The following is an 18558-nucleotide window of genomic DNA, read 5'->3' as shown; positions in this document are numbered from 1 at the left end:
GGAAAAAGGCTGCAATGAAACAAAGAGTGAAAAATTTAAAGGGGTCTGAATACTTTCCGTACCCACTGTATACTGTATGTACACACACACACAGTATTTAATACTGTATGTGCTTTATTCAGCTAAAAACTACACGTTTTGATTTTAAATTTGGTGTGAAAGTGGTCTGGGATTGTTGGGTTCTTCTTTGCCAGATCAGTTTGAGTTGGATGTTTCACAGACTTTTATACTGCAAAGATTAATTATGGCTTTAAGGAATGTTAATGGAAGTATTCCTGACTAAATATCTTATGAATCCAAGACCACAGTGTCTATGTTTTTTGGAGCATCACTTGCAAAAAAGTTTGAGGAAAAACTGAATTACTACAAGTACTACTACTACTACACTTTTTCAAATAGTATGTCTCAGCTCACATGTCAAACAGGTGTTGATGCTCCAACTGTTGTTTTTCAGGAACCGTTTGGTGTGCCTCAAACTCTGTAATGGAAAATCGTGGTGAGTACCAAGTTGTTTAAGTACGGTGTAAATGCTGTGGAGAGAGCTGTGGGTCCACTGTGTTTATGGGGCCTGTCTAGTCTCTGCACGTTTTATGGGCCACTCAGGACTCCAGCCATACATCTTCTGAACCTAGGGGCCTGATTGAGGATCAGTTTCCCCTCCCAAAGTTTGGCTTTTCAGGATTTTTCCCTGGTTGGCAAAGGTCTGGTTGCTATGTGTGTTGCAGAAGAGATGGTTCAGTAAATATCTGTTGCGCCATGGTTTAAGTTACACTTTTTGATTTGCAAGTTTGACTTTGAGAATATGAATTGCTCACCTGCTTTGAAATGAAAAGGGAAGTATTAACAATGATTATGTGCATGTGATGGGTTTTGGTCCACAATCACCTGTAGCTTTGCAGTTAACCAGTTCCCTTTTTATGTAACTAATTGTCAAAAAAAGGCAGTTAAAAATGCCTAAATATGCACTTGCTAACCCATCCCTATTGACTTTGGCTTTACACTTCCTGTGGCTACTTCATAATTAAAGCCATTAGAAATGAATTTCTATAGTATAAAGAGTGGTTATGCCTCTAAAGATTACTGACTAACACACACTATCTCATTAGTTTAATCTGTTTGGGAAAAAAAGAAGATTAAAAATGACATTGTGTTGTTTACAGGGGTTTATGTGCCAGATTACTTGGCTGGGTGCATTTTGTGGATTTTGTTAGCTTTTGGGCAGAGCCAGGCTAGCTGTTTCCAGCCTTTGTGCTAAGTTAAGCTAATTAGCTGCTAGAAGTAGCTTCACATTTACCTTTTAGACACAAAGTGGTATTGATCTTGTCATCTAACTCCTGGCAAGAAGGCCTATTTTCTGTCACTGAACAGTATACTAACGTTTGTGAAATAACGACCTGTTCTCTCTCCTGTCCTTCCTCGTTTTATCACTGTGATGCTGGTGTTCAGTGTATCTTTTTTTAACTTTCTTATCAAAGATAATGTCCATACAGATAAGCGGTTCAAACCATGTCCTTAGATATGAAGCATATGTTTAGACATTTGAATAAAGACTCCCTCGCAGCAGTGACACATACTGTAGCTTTATAGCACCACCCTTTGGTTCCACACTCTCCCCTTGTTGGACGGGGCTGTGCATGTAAATGTTAGTGTGTACCTGCTTTAGTCTATGTGCCTGCTAAAGTGGCCTGGCCCAGTCTGTTATCCAGGTCAGGCCAGCAGGTTTTGGGCTCATGCGGATTGGCTCAGCTCTCTCTGGAAGCCGGCCCGGTGTTGAGGCTGTATGTGGGGCGCAGGGAGAGAAAAGGAACGCTGCCGAACACACTATCTCTCCATCTTTAGAAAGAGCTCGAGATGCAGCCAAACGCTCAGAAAACTCTGATCTATCCAGGCATAATGACACAGCTCAATGCTCTGGATTCCTTTGAGTACTCAAAAACAAGGTTTTCTGAAGAAACACAAACCTCAAAAGGAATTAAAGCACTAATTCAATGCCAAGGTCCAGTCTGTGCTCTCTTTTCTTCTAGTTTAGAGAAAGCTGTCTCCTTTTCATTCCTGTTCTGCCTCTCTCTCTCTTTCTCTATTCTAGCCCCAAACAGGGCCGCGCTCTCCTTGGCAAACATGTTTCAAAGTCATGCCAATGTCAAATCGGGATAAGAGACTTGTATATTGTGTAAGAAATTGGGTATGGAGGAGTTAAAGTGCTCATATTATGCTTTTTGGCTTTCCCCTTTCCTTTATTGTGTTATATGTCCTTTTTTGTGCACGCTATAGGTTAACAAACCAAAAAAGCCCCAAATCCTTCCAGAGAAAAAACTGTTCACAAACCGCTCCAAACAACTCTATTGCAGTCCAGCTTTTACTTCTGTGACCAACGTGCATCACTTTGTTACACGCGTTATAATGCTTGCCTAACTGCTAGGGTGACATGCCCTCATACTCTGCTTCTGACTGGCTAGTAGTGCATACCTAGCTACTGTGCATGTGAGATGCCTCATTCAATAGCTAAAATCGAGAGCTCAACACACAGGGTGAAAAGAGGAGCTGCAGCAACGTGCAGTACAACAAAAATATGGTGTTGTTTTTGTTTTTGTTTTACTAAATCATGTGAACCTATTCTGATATAAGCGCTAAATACAATTATGAACCTGAAAATGAGCATAATATGACCATGATAAACACTCAGTTCAGCAGTAGTAGCTTAATTATTTATTTTGATTTAACCTTTAGTTTTTCAAGAAAGGTTCACCACATTCATACCTGGAAGCTGCCCAGTACAACCACAGTCTGATCTGCTGGCCACTGAGCAGCTCCACTGGAGTCACTGTCCCCACCCAGATTTTATCCTGTTAGTCTGGGGATTGAACCAATCAACAACCTTCCGGTCACAAGCTCGCACCACTAACCTTTAGGCCACCACTGCCCGACTTAATATTAAGTTTTATATCCAGCATTCTTGCTGGATATAAAATGTCAGCAAATCCTGCATTTGTTTGATCAACTCATCTTCCTATTTATCAGATTCACTTGTGAGCTTTTATTCCTCCAAGTTCCACTTCTCCGAGTTCAGTGCCATAGTAGCTGCTTGGATCCTTGTGTATTGTTCATGTTGAAATGTTGAGAGAGGGCCGCATCTTAGACACACTTGACCTTTACACAGCCCCCACAGAAAGTCATGTCTCTTGATTTTTGTGGAAAATTTCTCTTGATAGAGGGCATTGATTGGAATTGCTCCACTTTTCTTCAGCTCCATCCTTCACATCCAGACTACATTAAGGTTTTTGTTTGTCAGTAAGATGCCTTACTTATTTAAGAATGGCTTATACAGACTGTTTATGTATCTTCTGTTCTCCTTGTCACCTCAGTGCTAGGGAGGCAAGAAAATACTGACGCCAGTGTGTTTGGCAGATTATTGTTTTCAGGGCATACAATGTGGTCTGAGGTTTTAAGTCTAGTTTTTCTCTTTCTGGATCAGTGTTAAAAGTCCTTGTTCTCGTGAGACGTGCGGCACCACATAGCATACATTACATTAGACATGCTTTATTGGATGCACACATTGTACCACATACCACAGCACACAGATTAAATAAAAAAAAAACATTACTGGTCTTACTGCCAGGAATGGTCGGCATCTTTTAATGAATGCTGACCTGTGTTACAAGCCAAGGAGGGAGGGTCGGTGAGCAAGGGGGAGAGGGAGTCCAACTCTTGGAGGGAGGGAAGGTCTTAAGGAGACTGCGTGAGGGAGGGACGGGGGAAGGACTGAACTGAAAGGCGTAGAGGACGGGTAGACGAGAGAAACACAGAAGAAGAAAAGACCTGAGGTAGAGGAGACCAGGGGACTTTGTTGGGGGTGAAAAAGGAGGAAGGCAGGGGCACTGGTCCAGTGTAGTGTGCGCGTTTCTGGGTGCAGGACAGGTAGAGGCCCCTCAGGGGCTGGATCATGGGACAGAGCCTCCGTGTGCAGACCTTAGCTCAGGACCCACAACAACACATCAATGGCGGTGAGTTTTTGGACTCACTCATGCACTCTGTGGGTACTTAACACAGTTGTGCATTCCTGGACAGCAACATCCACAGCATGAGATCAGTTTACTGTTTGGTTGTTTTTCAATTAATTAAAGCATAGAGGAGAGATGAGGGTTTGAGATTGTATCATCAACTTAGCAAAGTCTCCCCTCTCTCTTTCTTTTTCTCTCTGCCCTCTCCTTCACTTTCACCACCACAAGGAATGTTAAATCACCGGGATCATGTGGATGAATCGCAGCTGTGTTTTCATACACTCCTGTATTGCGCACTTATTTTCTGATGTTGCAGTACACAAGAAAGTTATTTTTCAGTAAAGTTAGATATTAAAAACATTACGGGAACATTTAGGGATTATTGAAAATAGAGATTGTGGCCGACTGTGAGAAATTTTAATTTTTATCAGTTCGTATATCCCCCCCCCCCCTTTTGATTATTGTAGTTTTGCAAATTTAAAGTTAAAGTTAAACTTAAAGTTATTTAAGGGCACATACGATTCCAAAACAAGCGATCACAGTGAGTGTAACCCCGTTTGTGTGCTTAAGTAGACTTAAATTCATAATCCGGGCTGGCAAATGGTTAGGGCTAGAATGAGGTTGGAGGTATTTCCCAACCACTGCACCCCGTGGAAGGTGGTGTCTTGTGTAAGTGATCAGGATGGCTTGGCCAGCAGATTGGATAAAGGCCAGGTCCTTTAAAATAACAATCTCCTTTAACCACACGCTCACCTGACCAAGCCTGCCATGACTCATCAAATCATGAGGTTAGAGGGAAATCTGGCCTCTCAGAGATGTATGAGGGTGGTAGGTGTTGCAACAGGATGGAGGGGTACGTCAGAGGAAAACACACACACACACACACATCCCATGTTTCCTGACTGGTATGCCTTATCTTGGCAGAGCTCCTGATTACGGAGCATGACCACGAGTATTCTGTTTTTGGCCTGGTTCTGAAATAAGTTTTGTATCATTATCTTTTAACAATCAGAATATGAATTAGTTTTACTGTGTTGTACCTTGCATCACCGTTTCCACGAGCAGTACAGTGTGACTGTGTTATTGAGTTTGAGGGGAAGAGATTGTCTTTGTTCTCGGTCACAGAATCAGGGTGGGGTGCCGTTTCCTCTCTGTGTTTCCAGGCTGGCCTCCCCCCCATAACTATTGCATTTTTTCTCTCTTTGTAGCTCTTTTTTACCCTTTACTCCCGTTCCCACTCCCACAGTCACACACAGCTGTAGTGCCACCACACACCAGACCTCTTCTCACTACAGCTGAAACAATGACGTGTCAGAAGAGTTTTACTCAGTATCTGTGAAGAATAATTTTGAGTGGATCTACAGCTCTCTTGAATGTGATATTGGAATGTACTGTACTTTTTTTTGTCTCTGCGGATTGACACATTTTATATTCAGGCATCCCTGGCTAATGTACAAGCCTCCTAAGTATATGGTCAGTCATCTTTTTCAAATAGATGCCTGCTGCATGGGCCGAGTCCTCTGCGATTGTCATCGCTGCATCAGTGCTTTGGAGTGTGCAGGCCTGGCACAGGCAGCTCTCATCCTGCTTCACTGGTTTCAGCTGAGCCACTGTGTCAGAGGCTCTCTGACAGAGCAGTCGGCTGTGTGAGAACCTCCGTTCTGGATCACAGGCTGTCTTAAGCAATGCTTAATCTGGATGTTGTGGCAGCTGGTCCGAATCCTCCGATTTCTACCTCGCCAAGATAAGCTGGATTCCATGGTGCCGACATGTCCCATGAACCCGGAGCCTCTCTGCTGTAGTTTGGAGCAGCTCTCTGCAACTTGTCCTTCTGACATTTTCTGTTGGGATAAATACAGGACAGTTAATTTGAATGCTTCTTGCTTCCCCATGGCATGCTGTTTCAAGTCCCACCATCATAGAAGTTGGACGCTTAACACCCCTATTCCAGGTAGACTCGTGTCTGTTTTTTGAAAGGCTCGTCAAAATATCAATATTTTTATGACAACAGAGCCTCATTTTTTGAATTTGTAGTTGTGCACAATTTTGTACAGTTCTGATTCAAACCGTTTTGGAGGTTTTACCAACGGTCGGGGTTTTAAAAACTATCTAAGCATTCGGTTCATATTTTACCCCGCCAGCAGGATTGTGGCAGCTGGGTGGAGCAGCGGTTAAAGACTCTGTCCGTCAGTGGCAAAAATGCTTTTGAATCCTGTGTCAGCATCCGTCCACCATGCTAATATGTCCCTTAGCAAGATACTGAAACCACTACAGCGCCAGGGCTGCTGGTCCGCAGCTAACCCTAACATCCCTGCTGTGTGTGTCAAATGAAAACAGTTTCCACCCAGGAATTATATTATTGTTATCATTACGTTCCTGCACTCTTTATTGGACTGCTAAGTATGCTACGTCAGTATTGTAGGTATTGTGTGGGAGCATGTTGTTGTGGGAATCAGACTGCGAGGCATTATTGACGCAAAGATATCCTGTATGTGTGTGCATGAGAATGGATGTTTTAAATCGGGCCCTATTCTGTTTCCACTGGTAAATATTATGTCTTGGAGTACAGCAGCTGCAGCCTTGGAAGAGCTAATGTTTGAAACTCTCTCTGAGCTCAGCACCCTGTTGGCCTGTCAATCACATAACCCACAAAATGTAACCATGATGGCAGAATACCATTAAATGGAGTACTGTAAAACCTTAATGGCATCGCATAACGATCAGCATTCTTTGAAACGTTTTGCCTCTTGTTATCTGCTTCTATACAACAGGGCCGCTACTACAGTACATTCTGCTATTGTATGGTTGCATCCATGTGCGGGCCTCTTGTCTCTGTAGAGGCAGTGAGGGCTGAAAGGCTGATAAGGCACTAGTTTCCATCCAGCCAAGGAATGTGAGCACTTGACAGTGAGAAATCCTGGCTGAATGCCAGCGTCAGACCTCTCCTGTTAGCTGTGGAGGAGTCCATGAGCTTTCAGCATCACTCTGCCAAAGCACACTCAGTCCCCGAGAAGTAACAGCTAAAGATAATAACAGCCATAAGGAACACGGCCCTCTTTACAAAGGCAGCAGATGAGCCCGTTGGAATAGAGATCCTTTGTCAGAATATTGTGACTGCTGATGGATCTATATTCCGTGCACCTGGTTCTTGCTTTAAGCTGCACAAGTCTGGTTAGCACCGTTGGATTTATATGAAATGATTGCTTTTATTTTAGATGATGACGCCGAGCAGCACCACAGCACTATGGTGGAAGAGGGTGGCAGCACGGGGGACAGCACTCCTCCCCCAAAGCGTAAGGGCAAGTTCTCCACCCTTGGCAAGATCTTCAAGCCCTGGAAGTGGCGGAAGAAGAAAAGCAGCGACAATTTCAAGGAAACTTCAGAAGGTTTGTTGCGTGAACTCATTGTGTTCGTAGAATGAATGAAACCCCCCCCCCCCTTTCCAACTGGCCATATCGGTTACATCCATATTCCTCAATGCTTTAATGTTGCAGGCCCCCCTGGCTTTCCTAGTGTTTTCCTTGCACTTACAATAAGACAATAAGCTGCCGATAAAATATCCTGTCAAAGATCTGTAAACGTGCATCTTTCAATTCTGGAGCATGCAGTCTAGACTAAATGTGACCTTTTAATTGCAATATTATTTCCTTGAAAAAGAAAAGTGTTTTTGTGTGTGTAACGTGCATTCTATTTATTGATGGCAGAACTGGAGAGAAAGATGTCGACGAGGCGTACACGGCAGGAGCTCATAGACCAGGGGCTGCTGAAGGAGGTCCCGGACAACGGTAAGAGTGCTTGTGTGTTGCATCTGATCTTGAAGAATAAAGGTGTCTGCAACTGACAGCAGCAGCCCTGAGGCCATCACACCCACACAGGACAGTTCTGTTAAGTCATCAGGACATAATGGCAAGAACATTGTCCTAACTAGCAGGTGTCTGAGACATTTTCTTAAAGGCACCATGCTGTTTTTCAAAAAAATTTAATGTCTTTTTAAAATGGCATGCCACTCCCCAGAGCTGAGGAAAAGTGGAACAAATTGTGCCCTGCAGCAACATAGCTCTGAGAGGGGTGTGTGCAAGCTTAATGCTGGCCCCGCTGTTGCAGAAGCCCATTTATTAAACCTACAGCTGCTCCTTCATCACACCAACAAACGCAGACTTTGTCTACAGGGCTCGGGTTAAGGGCACCTTCCTGTGTTACCGTGGAATGTGGCTGCAACTGAAGATTATTTTCATGATTGATTAATTTCTGTTGATTTATTTATTTATTTATCGGTCTATAACATGTGACACCATGAAGCCAATCACAATACTTCAGGGCCCAAGATATCCACTTTAAATGACTAGATTACAGAACAGTTAGAAAACAAATAATCTTTCAACTATAACCAAATAAAGAGAAAAGCAGTAAATCCCCTCATCTGAGAAGCCAGAACCAGCAGATATTTGTGAAAAATTGTTGTAGATTGATTCTGTTGACCAATCGACTTATTGTTTCAATAAACTCCCAAAATATCCTACAGTATCAAGCAAAGAGATTGGAAGGATAAAACATTTAGATTAGTTTAGAATAAAGATTATTATTATTAGATTAGAATAATTTAGATTAAATAAATATTTGGATTTTTTTTCTTCTTTTTTCGACAGAATAATTTTGGATCCATTACCTTGTGTGCTTTTATATTTCGCGTAATCACCAAACACGTTTGTTTTTTGTCCGGCTTTTTCAGATGCAGATACACAAAACCTGAAGCAGCACTACGTGAAGAACGGCCACACCCTGCCTGTGAGCGCTGGAGTAGGAGGAGGTGGAGGAGGTGGAGGAGTCGTCAGTGGTGGCAAAAGTCCATGCAACCAGGGCAAACTCCCCTTAGAGTCAGACTTTAGGATGAACCAGGCCTGGCACGCCCAGCCAGACGACCGCAAAGGCCGATCTCCTTCAGACGGAGACCGGCGGGGAGCTCCAGGCTCCAAGGGTACGGGACTGCATGAAGATGTGCGGAAAGGGGGAGGGATGGGCTCGCGTGCACATGTTGAGGGCGAGTGGAAGCCCAACCTGGTCTGGCAGGGCCAGATTCATGGCCAGATGGAGGAGGGCAGACGTGGGGGTAGACTTCACCCTGAGGACGGGCAGAAGAGGCCCGGGCTGCAGAAGGCCCCATCGGAGGACTGCAGAAGGAGTCGACCTGCGGAAGCGGACTGGAAACCCACACTCCCTCGACATGCATCTGCTGAGGAAGGAAGGGCCCGCAGAGGTGAGTCATTTCCCTGTTGAGTCTTCGTCGCTGTGGTCAAGTCAAAAAGAAAGTGCATATTTTACAACTTGACCTCCTTTATACATGTTTGAAGATGATTCATCAGTCACTCCAGCTTATGTGCTGCTGTCCTACCAGATATAGACAGGCTCCTGTCGGCTCCCAGGGGCCCTGCTCCAGCTACGCTTCTTTTTCAGGAACATGAGAGAATAGCTCGTCCTCTCTTCTCCTCTCCTAATTAATGTGGCACGATCACGATACCCATTATTGCCCTTTAACGCTAACACTGTCAGCTCAGTGATAATTGGTGAAGAGCCACAGCTAATTGATTTTTTTTTTTACTGAATTACACATTGAGAAATAAGGGTGTTTACTGCTGTTTTTAGATCTCAGTTGTCCAGTTTTCACTTATCTGACACATGAACCATTTTCTTCATTACCTCTTCTGCTAAGTATGTCGGTAAGATGACGGGAAACCTAAATGATCACACAACTGAACTGAACAGAATGGAAATAACAGAATGCATCATGTTGAAAACACCAATGCAGACCAACTAAGAAAAAGAGATTTTTTTTCCAACCACATATTTGCAGGAGAACAGATATTTTCTCTTTCTGATGCTGCTTTTCTCTCCCTCTCCCACTCGTTGTCCCATCTCCTGCTCTCTATCCTCCTTCTCTCTCTCTCTGTCTCTCTCTCTCTCTGTCTCTCTGTCTCTCTCTCTCTGTCTCTCTGTCTCTCTGTTATCCATGCTCACTTCTTCATTTTCTCTGAATTATTTCCTCCTTGGTTGTGTGATCATTTCAAAGTGATAAAGTAAATAAATAATCCTTCAGAGCTGCAGCTTTGAAGAATGGCGTGGGAGCAGCATCAGCAGCGTGGGGGCCGCTTGGGGGGTGCTGTGGGGTGGGCAGTGGGAGGTGGTTTTTTGGTGGTAATTGCAGCCGCCTACTCTGTTTATCTTCACAAGCTGATCCCTAGATAATGCAGTTCTCAAACAAGTGCTATCACAAAGAGCGCTTCGGATGCTGAAGCAGAAGAAAATGGCTCACTGCTCAGTCCCTGAACTAAAACATTTATAGCCATGTTGAGAAGTATTTTATAATGAGATGTCATTAATTCAATAATGGAAAAGATATGTTTTGCCATGTTTGTGACAATTTCTCAATCTCAGTGGAATCATAGACTGTATATTAATAATTTACATTCCATGAGTGGAATAAAGTACTGTTGTCATTTTCATGGAAGCAATTTTTGTTTTTAACGTATCCCCATGATATTGTGTTTTCATAGAGTCTGACAGCCATTTTGTCCCTGACCCGGAAGCCCTGCGAGACGCCCTGCGGGACACCCTGCGTGAACCTCTGCCACCGAAACAGTCTGTCATGCCTCCAAAATGGCTGATGACCTCCACCCCTGAACCCGGCAGCAAGGGTCCACCTCGAACACCATCCAACCACCCCACGACCCAGTACTGCTCTCCCTCCACTGCCTCTGGTGTGGCGCCCAAGCCTGTTCGGTCCATCTCATCTGCCGGCGCGCCCTCTCAGCAGTCTACATGTGTAGCCCCGACCTCCACCTCTCATGGCACCAAGCAGCCCCCTCTGCCCCCACCCAAGCCTGTGAACAGGGGCAACGCCACCATGCTGGGTAAGCTCTGCTGAATAGTGGGTGCCTCTATCAACCGGTGATGGAGGATATTGATATGATGACATGCAACCTACATCAACAGTCACAAGTGTACATCATGAACATTCAAATGTCTGTTCATTAATAGTTTTCTCACTGACAAAGAAAATATGTACATTTCTGAATAAGTGCACAACTTTTGGAAAGGATAACTCTTCAATACACCTAGCTAAACACACACACACACACACACACCCTGGTAATGGTATAACAGCTTTCCCCAAGCTAATTACTCATTACGCCTGGACTATTTTAGCGGCAACTTTTCCCCAGAATGTTCCACTCTGAAGATAACCGGGACTCATGTGGCTATGGGATGCTGCTCACACAGATGCAGTGTGGTGGTGGTGGTGGTGGTGGTGGTGGTTGTTTACTCTGGGTATGTCTCATCTGGGATCTTGCCCTAATACTATATTTATTTTTAGTTTATCAGCAGATAAGATTTTTGGTACCTTACAAATGTGTGCACCTCTTACCATGCCTTTAGTTGCTTGTGTGATTGAAGTTTGCAGGTTTTGTTTGTTGTTGTATGCTGTTTTGCACATATTGATCAGTCATGTCATCAGATGACTGTGACTAGTCAAATTAGGGAAAATATGAATAGATGTCCTGTTTGTCGTCACTTGAGGCTATGTTGGTTCATCACATGGAAACTAAAACTGCTTTTTCAGCTTCACGAGCTCTGGAATACCAAAAATAGGCCAATCAAAAATCATAGACTTAAATTTAGAGAACAGAAAACTGGTGATGCAGTGGTTGACAGTTTACTGAAGCTGTCCATGAAGTCAAAGTCTCAAACTCAACATTTTTAAATTTTAAAGGAGTTGTTCGACATTTTGAAAAAATGCACATTTTCTTTCTCGCTCAGAGTTAAAGAAAGAAAATTGATAACACACTCCTATCTCTCCGTTTTTAATATGAAGCTACGTCCCAAGGTAAAACCGCTTTTTACACTTTAGTTGTTGCATGCATTAAACAAATTAGAAACAACGTTAATAATTGCTGGTAGGTAGATTTTGTTAACGGACAGAGCCAGGCTAGCTGTTTACCCTGCTTTAATCTATAGGTTGAGCTAAGCTTTCTCCTGGTTGAAGCTTCATATTGAACAGACAGTCCTGAGCGTGGTATCGATCTTCTCATCCAATTCTTGGCAGGAAAACAAGTAAGCGGGTTTCCCACAATGTGGTTACTTTTCTTTTCAATAAAAAGACAGAATGATGAATCCTCAGGGCACGAACGCCCCTCCTTCATAGCTCACCCTCAATATAACAACATATACTGTACCACCATACACCTACATTAATTAAAGACTCCAGCTGAAGGCCTCCGTCTCCTCCCTGTTAGTCTCCGCCCTGCAGGGGGGAGAGAACGCTCAGCTTCCGCTCTACTGGTCCTGCTGGAAGCGAGAGTGCGACTACGACGTCTACCTGTCCCTGCCCGTCTACCTGTGCCGACGGGCCGGAGGCCTGCGCTCAGGTAAAAGGATGCCCTCTGGGATCTCTGTGGCCAGGGTGCCCATGTCTGGAATGTCCCCCTTCAGAGTCTGCGTTCTTCATCGTGTTGCGTCCTTTCTTGTTGCCAACTTATTTGCTCCCCCCATGCCTTTAACTTCTTGACTGACCTTGATTGCTTTTCTTAGGCTGTAAGGCTGCATGCACATAATGAGCCGATAATGAGTGTGCTGGGTGCTTTGTGTACGTGAGAGGCAACTTCTCTGTGAGTGAGCAGCAGTTGAATGTTTTGAAGGCTGTACTCTTTTATGAGGCATGCGAATGAGGGATAGCCTTTAGCAGGTTCCAGCTGTGGCCTACAATGCATTAAGTGCATTTTATAGTGCAAATCCAATCAGCTTCAGCTCAACTGGGATGGAAGGGTGGATATGAATGGATGGATGTATGGAAAGGCTAAAGGGTTCTAACATAAGGGCTTGACTTAGTTTAGAAAGTAAGACCTATTGCATGTTTTAGGTCTGGTAAGCTACCAGACCTGAAACATGCAGTAGATCTTCCTTTCCCTCGGTCCTCCTCAGTAGCACGGCTATGGCTTTTAACACTGATGTGGCATTAACGCTGTTCTATAGAGTTTGAAGAACCCTATGGCAAATATACAAATGTGCATGCAAATAACTGGAGGGTTTGTTTAGGAGATCTTTTGCACTTTAAAGATGTGAATAAACCAGGTTTAAGGGCTGGTTGAGATGATGTTTATGATGGCTGTGTAGAGCATGTAGGCTGTGTGTTTCTTTCTCATCTCTGTGACCTGGGGCACATGCTGCACACTGGTTGGTTAAGGCAGTGTGTGCATTCATGTGTTCTGACACACTGTATGTATGCAATAATGCTCAGTCAGTAAGTAAGTATTTGTTCATGTGTATTCTGTCATGTTGAGTGCTTCATACATGTAGGGCTGATGCATGTGCACTCATGTAACAGTGAAACAATACATGGGAATATAAAGCACTTGCTAGCAACTCACTCACAGGCCAAATCTATTTTAATATAATTGGATGTATTTATTGTATTTATTATTATTATTATTATTATTATTATTATTAACTGTTTTTCCATTTGCAGGTGACTTTAGCCAAGCCACTGGAGGTGCCAGTCTTGTGCCAGCGAAGCCCTCTCCACCTATGCCTCCTAAGAGGACCACCCCCGTCACCAAACGCAACACAGAGGACTCGAGCCATCCCATCATCCCCTCGCCTCTTTCCCTGGAGGACCACAGCAACCTCATGGGCTTTCAGCTGCCTCCCCCTCCCCCCTCCCCTCCCCTGCCAACACACATACCACCTTCTCCTCCCCGCCAACACATACATGCCCACCACCTCCACCATCAGCACTCCTACCCCCACCCACTGCCTCAACCCATACCCATGCTGTTTGACCCACCAAGCCCGACCAATGAGTCTCCTCAGCGCCCGGCTCCCGTCCCGCTGCATATCATGATCCAGCGAGCCCTGTCCAGTCCCGGCCCGGCTCAGCCGCATCCAGACGGGTCACAGCGTGCACACACACTGCTATTTGAAACCCCTCTGGACTACCAAGGTGGTCGTCCACTTCCTGTCAGCATCCAACCACTAAAACTGTGAGTTTCTAAAAGCATGATAATGAAAAACTTTTGTAAAGGAAAGCTATTCCGTCAAGACCAAATCACAAGGTCACATGACAAAGAGAGCAGCTGAAGAAGTATTTCAAGGCTTCTACCTACATGAGATTCAGCTTTGCATGTGGCAATGAGCAGCCTTTCCCTGATTATTATAATGTCTGGTATAGTTAGAAGAGTGGGATATGGCTCCTGGTATGGCTAAAGCACATTATGTTGAAGGTTGGATAAATTATATTAATAAAAAAACTGTCAGCCAAGTGCAAACAGATGCTTGATCTGTATCCATAATGATGTCTGTGTATTTATTTTTCTCTTTCCATTAGATCTGAAGATGACTACTCCGAGGAGGAAGAAGAAGAGGAGGAAGATGACGAGGAAGAGGAGGAGTACGATGGGGAGATCCCCCAGCCAGAGCTGGAGCCACGGAGTCGCAGATGCCTGATCGGAGACACCGGTGTTTGCGTCATCCCCGGTGGAAACGGCAGTGAAGAGGAGGAAGACGAGGTAGAAGAGGATGAGGAAGGAGAGCATGACATGCGGGGGGAGGACAGCGACTCAGACGGTCCTGTGCTTTATAAAGAGGAAGACTCCGATGAAGATGAAGAAGACGAGCCCCCACTAAGTAAGCATAGCCATGTTTGAAGATGTCAACGTTATTTAGTGTTTTTAGTTTTATAGTTTAGTTTTTAAGAGTTTAATGAAGCACTTGCATTGTTTTTGTGCTCCTTCACACCGGACCCCTCTACTTGGATTTTTACCCAGGTGCCCTGGCCAGCAGGGTCAAGAGGAAGGACACCTTGGCTCTGAAGCTGAGCAGCCGTCCCTGTGCCCCTGAGAGGGACAGGTTTGCCCAGGACAGGAGCAACAGAGAGGACCAGCCTCCAGGACAGACCGGCCTCACCTGGCAGAGCAGGGAGCAGTGGGAGGCCATCCGCACACAGATCGGCACTGCACTCACAAGGTAAGTACATAACTCCTCACACTTATGTGCGTGTTCCATTTCTTTTTTTTCTGTGAAAGTGACATTTGTGGACGTGCATTTCCTGAATAAATCCGGAGATCATTTCTTAGATCTTTGTCCTACTTATTGCTTGAATGACAAAGTGATAAATGGTGTAAAAATAGTTCAACTACTTTTTTTTCTTCTTCTTCCCAATTCAGGCGACTTAGCCAGAGACCCACTGCTGAAGAGCTCGAGCAAAGAAACATCCTTCAGCGTTAGTATCAAATCTTTTTTTCCTTTTTATTTTTTTCTTACTGGACCTTATAATGCATTCATTAAGAAAACGCAGTTTTTAGTCTGCTGCTCTTTGGCTTGTTTAGTCTAATTTCTTTGTGGGCTTTAACAAACATCACAGCTGGATTTTGACTGATGACGCGTCCATGAATTACTTGTTTATGTGAATAAAGCCACATTTTAACATTGTTGAGTCAGGTCTTCACAGTGTACAACATAATATAATTGAATACATGCAGTAACAGCAAGAATTTACACTTGAAAAGACCGTTTGAAACATGAATTACAGTTCAGATGTCTAATTTTGGAAACTGATTTTACTCTACCTTTTGGTGCACACAGGCCTGGCTTTCATGCAGCATCTAAATAAAGCTCTGTTGTAGTTTTTTCCTTCACTGTCTTCTTCTTTTCAGCCAGGAATCAGGCTGACAGGCAAGCTGAGGTTAGAGAGATTAAGCGGCGGCTGACCAGGAAGGTGAGGCATCACATCCACAACAGACATCCCGGTGTCAAATCATGTATGTGCTGGATATTAATCTGACCTGTGTTTATTGTAGCTGAGTCAAAGACCCACAGTTGCAGAACTGCAGGCAAGAAAAATCCTGCGGTTCCACGAGTACGTGGAAGTCACAGATGCTCAAGACTACGATCGGAGAGCAGAAAAGCCGTGGACCAAGCTGACACCTGCTGACAAGGTACACTTTCAGGTCTCCGTGGCCAGCAAGCACATAACAATCCCAACAAATCTCCCAGCAGTTGATTGTTTTTCACATAATATTAGTATCAAGCGTAGTGTTAGGCACGTTTTTTTAATTTTAAGTTCACACTGATCATCTCTTTCCTGTTGCTTCGTCCAGGCGGCCATCCGGAAGGAGCTCAACGATTATAAGAGCACTGAAATGGAGGTCCATGAAGAGAGTAGAATCTACACAAGGTATACCTTTTATCAGATGGACCTTGACATTTTAATCCTTTAGATTTCAGTCTTGGTTGATTTGGGGACTCCCATGGTTCCCATGGTGATGTTTAATACTCCAGCAAATACTCTGTGTGAAGCTACTGTGTCAGAAAGACAACAGAATAGCAACTGGCGTATCTGCTTACACACAACCAAATAAACTCATGTTGATTTAATAAAGAATTCCGTTAACAATTAGCCTTTTGAGAACAACCATTTCATGGTGCACAGGTATATTTCTACACAACACCTGAAGAGAAATGACGGACCCCACCACTAACAATGAGAACTGCTAAACAGAGATAAAATTCCAGAGTTTAAATACATTGACTGGCTAGTGCTAAAAATAAAAGACCATAAATAGTATCAAAGACAGGGGTCTTATTTCATGAAAATCTTAAGAATTATAAATTGAACAGAATATGAATGTTTTTCAATGCCTCATGGGATCTTTTTGTTTTGTTTAGGTTCCATCGGCCTTAGCCCCACCCACCCTCTTCGGGGATAATAAAGCACTTAAGATCTCTGTGTGGCCGGAAGCTGCTCCCTATGCACACAGATCGCCCTTTTACGTTTCCCGAATGTACTCTACAGATTATCAGGGAAAGCCTGGAACTGACTCAAAACAAGAATGCTTCTTGCTTGCCGTCCATCGCCCTCCCACTACATTGCTTTCACTATACTAAGGCTGTGGTGGGGAGGACCAGATGCAGTATTTCTCCCGACGATAGGGGGAACCACGTGCCAATGATGTTGGGAAGTGGCACAGGACCTACAGGGCTGACTCTCACTCTGCTGTTATGTGGTACCCCTCAGGGACTTGGATCTAGTTACAACCTTTAATGCGGCCTCATTCTGTGTTGCCTTTTTTCTTCTTTTCTTTTTATGAAAAAGCTAATTCATCTTGTTAATGTAATAACATACAATAAAAGTAATAATAATGATGACAACGTATAATATTCCACACGATAATAAAGATAAGACATACAGCAAGAGCGAGAGCGGGCTGGAGGATGAAGACTGGGATATTCTGTTATTGGACTGGACATCTCTGGGATATTGTGTGTTTTATATAAATTGTGTACAGACTGCTATTGTTGTACCTTAGAATGAAACTTTGAAAGATCTAATTACAAAATATTCTGTAATGCACATGATATTTTATATTGTAATATTGATCACAGGAGTAGTGACAGCTTTTATTTGAGCCTTTTTTTTTTTTTTTTTGGTTTTCCTGTATTTATGGTTGTTATGTGAGGTGGCCACTTAAGCGTCAATCTAGATAGAAAAAAGTGCAGATCAGGAGGCTTGTTGGTGTTTTTATGTGTGCCAACATACCCAATGCCTAAAGGACTATAGGATACTGGTTTTCTTATCACTGATTTCTGCAATCCACTGCATGAGCCAACGCAGAGTCCAATACCATTGGCTCTGGATAATCTCTCTTCATTTCTACTTTTTTTTATGAGTTTTTGTACTTCCTTTTAAAGATCAAACATGCAATGCATTCTGTAGCTATTTTGAATAAGGTCATGCTAGCAGTGTCTATACTAGGAGTAAGTTGTGCGTGTAGATCAGGGATTTATCAAAACAAATCAGAAAATGTATAAACGGTCAACAGGGAGTCATTTTGGCTGGATCCTTTTGAAACTGCAGAATTAATTTATCTCGTATTGTTGTCTGGCCAGTAGCTTACAGGGTTCTCTATGCTGTGTACAGGTTGATATAGGTTTACAGTAACTGATGCTTGTGTATATCTTGTCTTCCTTTCATTTGAAAAGAAATTTTAAATATAAAAGTATTATAGGTTGCTATTTTTTTAAGCACAGAATATTAGTTTATGATTAAATGCTACAAGAATGGGAATATGAACGTGTATCTTTGTGCAAAACTAAGTTACTTTTTATGAATGTGGAATTGTTTGGACTGGCAGTTTTCTTTTTAATTGTAAATAGTCACATCTGGATCTAATTAAAAATCTTCCAATTCCTTGAATAGACCTATTTTATCTGTTGATGTGTTCAGGGGAGACTTGTAAGGGATAGCGGTATTTAAGTTTGGACCTCTAAAATAAGAATATGAGGCTGCAGTGACACCTGGTGGCAAAATATTTTTACGTCAGTCACTGAGGAGCTGACCCTGCATAATGAAAGTATGACTTCCCAAAGGTCTAAAGAAGGATATTTCGTAAACATTGAAAGCAAAATCTCATATGTTGAGGTGATGCTATGATGCATTGTTGGAGCAGCAGAATGAAGGCCATAAATTGAGAACATAATACAAATATAATCACAGATTGCAAAACAACACCAG

At 43.3% G+C, this 18558-nt stretch overlaps 1 protein-coding gene across 12 annotated transcripts in view; it reads left to right on the top strand.

The window, feature by feature from the left end:
* Positions 1-18240, top strand: part of phactr4b (phosphatase and actin regulator 4b) — a 24346-nt gene extending 6106 nt beyond the window's left edge. For 7 of the 12 annotated variants that reach the window (XM_034875380.1, XM_034875382.1, XM_034875379.1 and 4 more), the window contains 14 exons: positions 455-496; positions 7214-7384; positions 7703-7783; positions 8728-9252; positions 10547-10903; positions 12287-12418; positions 13516-14029; positions 14374-14672; positions 14813-15011; positions 15212-15267; positions 15701-15762; positions 15845-15982; positions 16145-16221; positions 16713-18240. In XM_034875380.1, coding sequence (XP_034731271.1) covers positions 484-496; positions 7214-7384; positions 7703-7783; positions 8728-9252; positions 10547-10903; positions 12287-12418; positions 13516-14029; positions 14374-14672; positions 14813-15011; positions 15212-15267; positions 15701-15762; positions 15845-15982; positions 16145-16221; positions 16713-16728 — 2640 coding nt within the window. In that variant the 5' untranslated portion in view covers positions 455-483 and the 3' untranslated portion in view covers positions 16729-18240. Of the gene's footprint in view, positions 1-454; positions 497-3729; positions 4002-5225; positions 5950-7213; positions 7385-7702; positions 7784-8727; positions 9253-10546; positions 10904-12286; positions 12419-13515; positions 14030-14373; positions 14673-14812; positions 15012-15211; positions 15268-15700; positions 15763-15844; positions 15983-16144; positions 16222-16712 lie in introns of those variants that run through there. The other 5 variants (XM_034875375.1, XM_034875372.1, XM_034875383.1 and 2 more) reach the window with 5 other exon arrangements.
* Positions 18241-18558: the final 318 nt, after the last annotated feature.

This window comes from Etheostoma cragini, chromosome 6 (genome assembly GCF_013103735.1).
Source record: "Etheostoma cragini isolate CJK2018 chromosome 6, CSU_Ecrag_1.0, whole genome shotgun sequence".
NCBI classification, from domain to species: Eukaryota; Metazoa; Chordata; class Actinopteri; order Perciformes; family Percidae; genus Etheostoma; species Etheostoma cragini.
This window is presented reverse-complemented; position numbering and strand designations above follow the sequence as displayed.